A 10,000-nucleotide genomic window follows, 5' to 3' on the forward strand; every position below is an offset into this window, starting at 1 on the left:
ACCTCCTGCTCTTCCTCCTCCTCCTCCTCCTCCTCCTCCTCCCGCCACAGAAAAGACACAAAGGTTACAGATTGCTTATATACATGGCGCCTCGCCGTCCGCTGTGCATCGCAGGTGTGTGTTTCACCGGCGAGATCCAGAGTGTGTCCAAAGAAAATAGAAACAACCAGCTGAGGTAACAAACCCGTATACACACACACACGCACACACACACACACACGCTAAACACGTACTTCTCTCAGCATCTGAATGCGACACGGCGGAGAGTCTGGAGCCGGACCGGCTCGTCCCTGATTCAAAGAAAAGCGGTCTCGTCCCTCGAAGCACAGTCCTGGCTTTACAGCTGGCCTTCAGGTTACCCGGAGCCCCGGGGGGCCCCGGGGGGCCCGCGGCCCAGCCCGGCCGGCTGGGCGGAGCGTCTTCATGGTTCAAACTGAAATCCCGACTCCAGAGATCAAGACAGGAGGGCGAAAAGAAAAAAAACTCCACACAGAAGCGAAGCCGCCCGGCGCCGAGAGACCCAGACTGGAGCGAGAAAACCGGCGTGCACGGCCACGTGCACAGTCGCCGTCGAGTCTAACCAAACATACTGTGGAGTGAGGGGACAGCAGGGACTCTAAAGAAACACGATGCATGCTGGGAAACCACCTCCGGACGCGGCGAATGACGTGGGGGAATCCCTGGTTCCGGTGGCTCCGCCCACCGGTGGCTCCGCCCACTGGCGGCTGGGGGACTGTGAGAGTGTCAGTTTCCACACGTGCACATCGGACCGCGTGGGCATGCTCGTGGTGTTAATGTGTGAGTGTGTGTGTGTGTGTGTGTGTGTGTGTGTGTGTGACGGGGAGGGGGGGCCGTTTGCGGGGTGGCGGTGGTGGAGGGGGCGGGGCTTGGGGACACAGCTCCGTCCCGGGCGAGCGTCCGTCCCTCTATGTCACCCAGGCGTCCAGCCTCATCCTCTTCACGCTGGTCCCGTCCTGCTCCGGCGGCTCGGCCGAGGACGGCCGCAGCAGGACCATGGCGGGCGGCGGGGCCCCGCCCCCCACCGGGTGGTGGAAGTCCGGCCCCCCGCCCCGCCCCCCGGCGCCGTCGTCCCGGTCGCTGCCCTCGTACGAGCTGCCGTTGCTGCTGAGGCTGTCGACGGGCGAGCGGCCCTGGCCCTCCAGACGCAGAGTCCCGGGGTAGGCCACCGACACCAGACCCGGACCCGGACCCTGGACCTGAGCCCCGCCCCCGCCGCCGCCGCCGCCGGTGGAGCTGGGAGTGCTGCGGTCTCGGTTGGGTGAAACCGGCTCAGACTTGATGTTGACGTTGGGGTTGGTGTTGACCGTCAGGGCGGCGCCTTGCGGTAGCTGACCCATGGGCCTGGGGGCGAGAAGAGAACACACAGCGGGTCAAAGGTCATCCGGCGACGCGGCGGCGGCACACACGGAACGGGATGGAACATGGAGCTCAGACAGAGAAACCGCCGCTGGCGTCCGGGCGGCTGAGGACGAACACAGCATGGAACCACACAGCGGCAGCAGAAGCCATGCAGCCCGGCGTCCACGCCCCCTCGTCTGGGAATCAAACCCACACACCGTCTGACCCCGCCGACCTTCGACCTGACGGCTCCACAGAAAGGAACTGAGATGTCCGCTCGGCGTGACGCCGAAGGCAGGAGACCGCCGGAGTGTTCCTCACCTCCTCTCTGGGTTATTTACCTTCTGGCGGCTTCGTCCGCCGCCGCCGCCTCTCCGGCTGCCGACTGAGCGACTTCATCTTTCTGAGCATATTTTAAAAAACGGATCCACTCATGTCAGCGCTGCAGCTGAAAGGACTCGCCTGGTTCAAAGCATTGAAATACAGAAGGCTTCAAGACCGCCTGGGAGTCTTTGGCGTCCCCCTGTGGGGGCCGAGACCCTCAGGTTGACTGCTGACACTGAGCACAGCTTCCTTCATCACAGCTCGGTCCACCGCACCAAGACCCGGTCCCTCCGTCCTGCTGGACATGACCACGGACCGACTGAAGACAGACGGTCCACTGTCCTCCACTGTCCTCCACTGTCCTCCACTGTCCTCCACTGTCCTCCACTGTCCTCCACTGTCCTCTACTGTCCTCCACTGTCCTCTACTGTCCTCTACTGTCCTCCACTGTCCTCCACTGTCCTCCACTGTCCTCCACTGTCCTCCACTGTCCTCTACTGTCCTCCACTGTCCTCTACTGTCCTCTACTGTCCTCTACTGTCCTCCACTGTCCTCCACTGTCCCTCCACTGTCCTCTACTGTCCTCTACTGTCCTCTACTGTCCTCCACTGTCCTCCACTGTCCTCTACTGTCCTCCACTGTCCTCTACTGTCCTCCACTGTCCTCCAGAGTTTCACCAGTTCGGTTGGTTCCAGCTGCTCGTGGCTCCTGGACTGAAGTTTGAGTTTTGTAGTTTAAGACAAACGACCCGCTTCCTGTCTGTCCTGCGGTGGAGTCCACTTTCCAGGAAGAGCAGAAGCGTAACGTGGAACCAGTCTCGGTCTGGAGGATTGTCCTCGTCTGGATGGAGGCAGCTGCTTCCTTCAGGTCTGGACCTCTGGAGTCTGGCTCCAGCAGGTCGAGGCAGAAACACTCCGGAACGCTGCTTCTCAATCTGGGAATTTCAGATTTTGTGCACGGAGATGCCCGAGACACGAAACCTCAGCAGTCGTCTGAGCTTCTACCTGCCAGCGCTCTTTGATCAGCCCCCCTCTTCCTCCTCCTCCTCCTCCTCCTCCTCCTCCTCCTCCGCTGGCTGGAGGCTGAGTCGAACCTGTCACCCGCCTGTTGACGCTGCACTGTGGCCTCGCTGCTTTGACAGGATCCTCTCTCTCTCTCTCTCTCTCTCTCGCCGGTTTGACACGGGATCTGAATTGGAAGCTCCCAATTACGGCGCCGGCCCGTCGGCTGTGTTCTGATGTGTCACATCAGGAAGCGTCTGCAGCCGCAGATCTCCTCGTTCCCTCAATTACTGGCAGACTGAGACGGGAATTTAAGAACGCTCTGCTCCAGGCCCTGTCGTCCTCCGCCTGTCTCTCACACACACACACACACACACGCACACGCACACACACACCCCTCCCGTCTCCTCCTGTACACACTCCATCAGGCCGGCCCGGCTCAGGTAGATGGATGGCGGTGCCGCCGGGGCGCCGCTGCCGTGGCGAGCAAAACGGCCGAGTCAGCGGGCCGCTGACAGTGATGGAGGCGAGCGCGGGGAGAGCGCCGGGCCGGACGCCAGCGCCGACACCACAGCCAGCCGAGTTTCCCAAAACGCCGTTCGGAGGAAGCGCGGTTATTCTGACTCCACTAGAAACAGCGAAGCTGGATAAACTGTGGTTCACAGGTCAGACACACTTCAGTCTGTTTCTGCTGGAGGTTCAGGAAGTTGTGTGTGTGATGAAACGTCTCCCTTTTCACAAACACTAAACAATATGGGCGAAATTTAGAGGAAACTCAACGAAAGCTTCGCGTTTTCACTTGATGCTGTCGCTAACCCCTTCACCTGTTTCTGTTTTCTTACAGGTCCCATATTGAACAGTTTTTCGACGGTTTCACGGAGGCGTCATTTGTCTTAAAAGTCCCTCTAGTGAGTTCTACTGGGAACAGTACGCTCCTTTAAATGCTAATGAGATGTTCTGACCACGCCCACTCCACGCCATCCTGCTTTCAGAGAGAAAACCGGTGCTCGCTCGTAAAGTTAGACGGCAGAGCTCCCAACTGTGGGAGGGTCAGAGGGCGTGTCCACGGCCAGAGGGAGGGGCTAACTCCCCTCATGATGTCATGAAGGGAGAACCTCTGAATCAGCTGTTTGAGGGCATCTGAAGGAGACGACAGGCGGTCTTCACTTCAGAGGCGACTCAGAGGTCCCTCAAAGAGCTTCGGTTCATTTCCTGCTCAAGAGTCCCAGAAGGAGGAGCATCGAGCCGGCCAGCGAGCCAACGGCGTCCGAGAGCTCCTCCACGAAAACACACAACCAGGCTGAGAGCGAGGCTGTGTGTGTGTGTGTGTGTGTGTGTGTGTGCTGTGTGGTGTGTGGGGGGGGGTCAGAGGGGCATCTGTGGGCATTAACATTTAGATTGGGGAGTCGGAATGAGAGTCAACAGGTGTACGGCAAATTAACCCAGCGCCGCAAAAAGAGCAGGAAATGAGCAGAGAGACACACGACTGGTGGGAGAGAGATGATTAAAGGGTGTGTGTGTGTGTGTGGCTGACAGGAATCATTTCCTCGTGGCGCCCGCGGTGAGGAGAAGTGTGGACGACAGCGAAGGCGAAGCTGGCGGCGAAGCCGTCAATCACCGCGTGATTGGAAGAGGCTGTTTGCTCCACGGCACGCTGGAATCAGAGCGCTAGCATCTGTCCGAGCGCGGCGCCAGGCGCTTCACTGGTTTTCAACTACCGATATTCTGTTGATACGAGCCACACGGCGCTGGAAACCAGGTCCAGACGGTGGTCCAGGTGTTTTTAAAGGGTTTCCGCAGCACGTCGGCGCCACAGAGCCGCTGCTGCTCGCTGGTTTCTGACCAGGTCTGATGATGAAACTGTTGATATTTTCACAAAAACAAAGAATTGCCACAAAAATTACTACAGTCTCAAGATAAATCCAATTTTAATCAAACCTTCAGGGGAAAGTCCCCAAAAAACCTTCTAAAACTGTTGCATCATGGGTGTTTTTACCAACTCCCCCTGACAGCATGGCTTTCAGGCTAATGCTAGCTGCTAGCGCTCAGCGCAGCAACACCCGCAGCTCCGCTCGGGTCTCGGTGTTGCGTTGGGCCACAAGATAATCAATGTCTTTTGGAAGTCTTCACTTCACTTCCTCGGTGGTTTGGAAGCAGCCGCTGGAGACGAACAGCCGATCCCACCTGACGACTTTCCAGACGTGTGTTTTGTGTTTGCGTCGCCGTCCGCCCTGCGGATCAATAAGCGGCTGTGGCAGCCGGGCTCGGTCTGACGGATTCCTTTAGTCGCGCTGTCGGAGGGATTTCAGGCCGACACGTATCCGAGGCCGTCAGCCCAGACTGACAGCCGAACGGCGGTAGAGTTCCGTTCCAACGCGGCGAGCGTGTCGGCGCCGCGCAGCTGAGCGCCGCTTTCCTGACGAGCGAGGCGCCGCCGCCGCCGCCATCCTCCCTCCGCTTTGTTCCTGACACTTCCAAAGAGCCTCAGATCTTTAAAAACTCCCGGAATCACACCGGCAAACCGCTATTCTGCGAAGGAGCGATGAAACAGACGCTGCAAAGCAACAGGCGGCACACCCGGCAGGAGGAGCGCCGGTTTGATTCCCCGTTCGTCACCTGCTCCGTGACTCCTGCCGGTTATTTCGGTCACACACTCAAGCTGCGACGACACACCCAGAGACGACAGTTTGACAGATGAGCGGCGCCGCGCGGCGCGACATGCTACCACGACATTCACCTCAGGTTAGCGGCAATATTGGAGATGCAGTTAATCATCTCTGCACTCTGTTTCTCTGCCCCCCACATGCTGCAGGAGAAAACAAAAGACAGGGGGACAAAGGACATCGTTACCATCCACAGGTTAGCCTGACGCAGCCAGGCCGCTCACACACAGCTCCGGAGCTACACGGAGCTCCAGAGCTACACGAAGCTCCAGAGCTACACGAAGCTCCAGAGCTACACAGAGCTCCAGAGCTACACGAAGCTCCAGAGCTACACGGAGCTCCAGAGCTACACGGAGCTCCAGAGCTACACGGAGCTCCAGAGCTACACGGAGCTCCAGAGCTACACGAAGCTCCAGAGCTACACGAAGCTCCAGAGCTACACAGAGCTCCAGAGCTACACGAAGCTCCAGAGCTACACGGAGCTCCAGAGCTACACGAAGCTCCAGAGCTACACGGAGCTCCAGAGCTACACGAAGCTCCAGAGCTACACGGAGCTCCAGAGCTACACGGAGCTCCAGAGCTACACGGAGCTCCAGAGCTACACGGAGCTCCAGAGCTACACGAAGCTCCAGAGCTACACGGAGCTCCAGAGCTACACGGAGCTCCAGAGCTACACGGAGCTCCAGAGCTACACGGAGCTCCAGAGCTACACGGAGCTCCAGAGCTACACGGAGCTTCAGAGCTACACGGAGCTCCGGAGCTACACGAAGCTCCAGAGCTACACGGAGCTTCAGAGCCTCACGGAGCTTCAGAGCTACACAGGCGGTCAGTCAGGCTCACAAGAGAAAGAAAAGCACAGTATTGAACTAGCAGGGAGCTCCACACCTCCTGGAAAACAGTACCAGGAGTTAAACCTTCACTGGCATCAAACCAGGGCTGCCGACTTCAAACGGGCTCCGTCACAGACCCTCTAGTGGACGAGTCAGGAACTGCAGCTGCTCTCACTGAAGCCTGCTTCTCTAATGTCGTCCTCAGGCCTCTACGGTAAAACATTCTGATATTCAAATGAATGTTTAAAATGCGAGTGTGGCTTTCCCCTCATCTTCAGACCCGCATGAGAATCTCCCTGCAGACCCAGGTCCAAAGCTGGCAGCCCTGGTGTGAACATCCATCAACAGTAAAAACAAACAAACAGAAAAAACCGAGAAAGATAAAGGCATGTTTCAGTTGGTGTGATAAAAAAAAGTGAACAGAAATGTGGAAAATGGTCTGATTGTGTTAAGATCAATAGTATAGGACCCTGGAAACTCACTGCTATAGCTTTAATTCGTGTTATGATTCTGAAGTGGGGACGTACTGATACCGGGAGCAGTATCGGGCCGATACCACAGGCTACATGCTAAACAATGCAGAGACTGGTGACTGGGTTCATTGCAATGTAAATGCTTCACCTGTTTTTCTGTGCATGGAGGATAGATTGGGTTTTATAGAAATTTAATCAATTCCAGTATTGGCGCTCGGCATCGGCTAGCTTAGCGCTCGTGGCATCGGTGCATCCCCGTTAAAAAGTAGCAAGCCGATCAAATCGAACAGTGGAGGAAAAACGTCATGAAGGCTCACGAGCCGATCAACAGAGTCCAGAGGAGGAGAGGACTGATCAGTGGAGGAGACGTTCTGGACGTCCTGAGCTCGTCCAGCTTGTTCCGTTGCCGGGTGACACAGCCGGCAGCCGAGTGGAGCGAAGTGAGCGAGTTAGTGCAGTGTGTGAGTGAGTGTGTGTGTGTGTGTGTGTGTGTGTGTGTGTGTGTGTGTGGGGTATCTAGGTCACCACCGGGATGAATCAGCCACAGCTGGGCGATGCTCCGGCTTGATAAGAGCGAGCAGCTTCAGCTGCTCCTCTCAGCTCGACTCGGCGAGGAAACCATCACAGGTCAGAGGTCATTCAATCAGCTTGTTACAGCACAATAAAGAGAAGGGGGCGGGGCTTACACCAGGTTGCTGAGCGACGCCAAGCTGAGCTGCTGCTGCTGCTGCTGCTGCTGCTGGGAGACGGCCGGTTGCTGTTGCTGCTGCCAGGCGGCCATGTTGCCGGGCACCAGCCCCGGCGGCGTGAACGTCTGGAGCGCCGTGAGGTCCGCGCTCGTCAGCTGGTACTCTGGGATCGGGAGGAGGGGGGAGGGGGAGGGGGGTTGTTTTACATCATGCAAGTTTCTGCTGCATCAATATTAATGGCGGCTGATCCATATTAATGGAGACCTTTGAAGTGGAATCGCTCCAGAAGCTCCGACGCAATCAACAGCGTGAATATTCATCTCGGTTCGCGGCGCCGCGGTACAACCGGCGCAGATTCCTCCACAAGACGCCGAACATTCCGCACAACATGACTCAGATCAGACCCTTCAGCCGGCACGATGTCGGTTTGTTTCTGGGTTTGACGGATTCCACAGTCAGAGGCTCCGTTTCCGAGTGAAAACGCAACGCCGGGCGCCCGTCTCCATGACAACGGGCCTCACACCATGGCTCCGTCGCCATGGAGAGGGAGAAAAACGCGACCTGCTCACAACACTTTGCATGTTCAAGCCGTACTGTTTTCCACGTGGTTTCATCACAAAACAAACGGCATCCTTTCTGCCGTTGTTGCGGTTTTTAAAACTCCCGCCAGAGAAACGGGAAGCGTTTCCCGTCTTCAGCTGGAACGCGGCGGCGCGACTCACCCGTGTTGTAGGCCGTCTGCATCCCCGAGAAGGGCGCCAGGAGGCTGGGCGTCGCCACGGAGACCACCGGCGTGGTGAGCGTCTGCGCCACCTGGGAGGCGCCTAGCCGCTGAGCATTCTGGGAAAACAGAGACACAGAGGCGGGGTTTGAGACGGACTGCAGCGGTGGCCCGCCCCTCCCTCTCACATGGTTCTCACGGCATCATTTCTCAGAGCTAAAGCAGCTTCTGCTTCGTCATGCTAACGGTTAGCATGCGCCGGACGCTCGGCCTCCTGAACGGAACCCAGACCAACGGAAATGTTCCTCTGCTGCTTTTTCAGCAGAACGGAGAAGAAAACACTCGCAGCACGGAGCCGGAGCCTGGAAAACAATCCAATCCGGGATTTGTCTCCTTATAAGGGCGGCCTGGAGACGCTGGCGGCGAATGACTTCACCCGGTTTCAACAGCAATTAGCATTACAGTGAGCAGTGAGCAGCGTTTTCCACTGCAGCCCCCAAGAACCACTGCACCGCCACAGTGAGACCGGGGTCAGGGTGTCAAACACTGGTTCAGGGGCCACATTCGGTCCGGACCGGTAAAACAGAGCCAGAACGACATCTACACTTAAACTTTAAAGCTTGTCCATGTTGGGATGCAGAGCATTTGGATGAAAATGTCTCTTTTCTAATTATTTCTAATTAGATCCTGATATAGGATCTAAAAACATGTCCTACGTTAGAATTTAACAAATGAAAAACGTCTTTTTTAACAGGTTAAAAGTGAACATGAGAGTCGCTGTGGTTCCTGCTCCGGGCGGCAGAGTCTCCAGCAAGCTGTAGAAGTGTTCTGAGAGGGAAGCGTGAGTCAAACATCCACCTGATGAGGAGGTAATAAAGAGTTAAATGTCTCCGGCGTGCGGAGCGATGGCGGCGGAGGAGGATGTTTTATTCATGGCGCCGCAGCCGGCAGCGTTTTCCGCCTCGTGCGAGAAGATCCAAGCGCCCCGCTTCCCTCTGAGGTGTTTAACTTTCCTGTGACACTTTAACATCGCCGTGCGAGATGAGAAATTTCTCGCATCTCAAAGGTGGCGTTGGCACGGCAACGCCGTCGCCGGGGCCGGGCGGCGGCGGCGGCGTGACGGAGCGTCACGGTGGAAGGTGTGATGAGCGGCGTCGCCGCGCTGGAGGATCATGCTGATAGCAAGGCATGCACGGCGAGGAGCGGGTGTGTGTGTGCGTGTGTGTGCGTGTGTGTGAGCGGGGCGGGGGGGGTCAGCTGATCCGGGTCCATCTGCGTTCCAGGTTGGAGACTTTGTGAGCTCCTCGCTCTGATCCTCGCAGCGCCGGCGCTCGGATCAAACCAAACATGCACATGCGGAGCAGCTTTCAGCACAGCGGAGAGTCAGGTGGTTGCTCCGGCGTGTGTGTGCGTGTGTGTGTGTGTGTGTGTGTGTGTGTGTGTGTTCAGGCTGCTCTCTACTCTCCCAGAAACACACTTTATCTTCCACTCAAATCGCTGAAATGAGGACGATGGCAACTTGAGACATTTTTAACATTTACAGCAGAAACAGGGAAACATTCAGGTGATTTTAAATGTTTTAGATGCAGAATAACGGAGTGAAAAGGACAAACATCCCACTTCAGGACGGAAAATCTGACCTGAAGGGACGAAGCTGCGAGTTCTGAAGCGAGCGGGGATTCAGATGAAAGCACATCTGATGTTATCAGAACTGTAAGAACTCAGCGTCCTGCTGTTTCCTCCTTATTCTAAATCAGTCTCATTACATTATATGTTCATGTTTATTATGAGGAAACATTCAGATCTCTGTAATAATAATCAGAATTTCACATTATGTGATCAGATGTTTACAGTCTGAATAAGTAAGAAAAGACTAAGTAAGAAAAGTCAGTCATGACATTTATTCAGAATCAAAATCAGTCACTGATGTAGAAGAGTTC

General features: G+C 56.4%; 1 protein-coding gene across 8 annotated transcripts in view; it reads right to left on the reverse strand.

Moving 5' to 3' along the window:
- The window catches only part of mef2d (myocyte enhancer factor 2d), an 87,040-nt gene that overhangs the window by 130 nt on the left and 76,910 nt on the right, over positions 1–10,000 (reverse strand). For 5 of the 8 annotated variants that reach the window (XM_030102011.1, XM_030102016.1, XM_030102012.1 and 2 more), the window contains 4 exons: positions 8,062–8,179; positions 7,337–7,502; positions 5,422–5,490; positions 1–1,362 (listed from right to left, as the gene is read on the reverse strand). The exon at positions 1–1,362 is cut by the window's left edge and continues 130 nt beyond it. In XM_030102011.1, the coding sequence (XP_029957871.1) occupies positions 927–1,362; positions 5,422–5,490; positions 7,337–7,502; positions 8,062–8,179 (789 nt within the window). In that variant the 3' untranslated portion in view covers positions 1–926. Of the gene's footprint in view, positions 1,363–5,417; positions 5,491–7,336; positions 7,503–8,061; positions 8,180–10,000 lie in introns of those variants that run through there. The other 3 variants (XM_030102017.1, XM_030102018.1, XM_030102019.1) reach the window with 2 other exon arrangements.

This window comes from Salarias fasciatus, chromosome 11 (assembly GCF_902148845.1).
Source record: "Salarias fasciatus chromosome 11, fSalaFa1.1, whole genome shotgun sequence".
NCBI classification, from domain to species: domain Eukaryota; kingdom Metazoa; phylum Chordata; class Actinopteri; order Blenniiformes; family Blenniidae; genus Salarias; species Salarias fasciatus.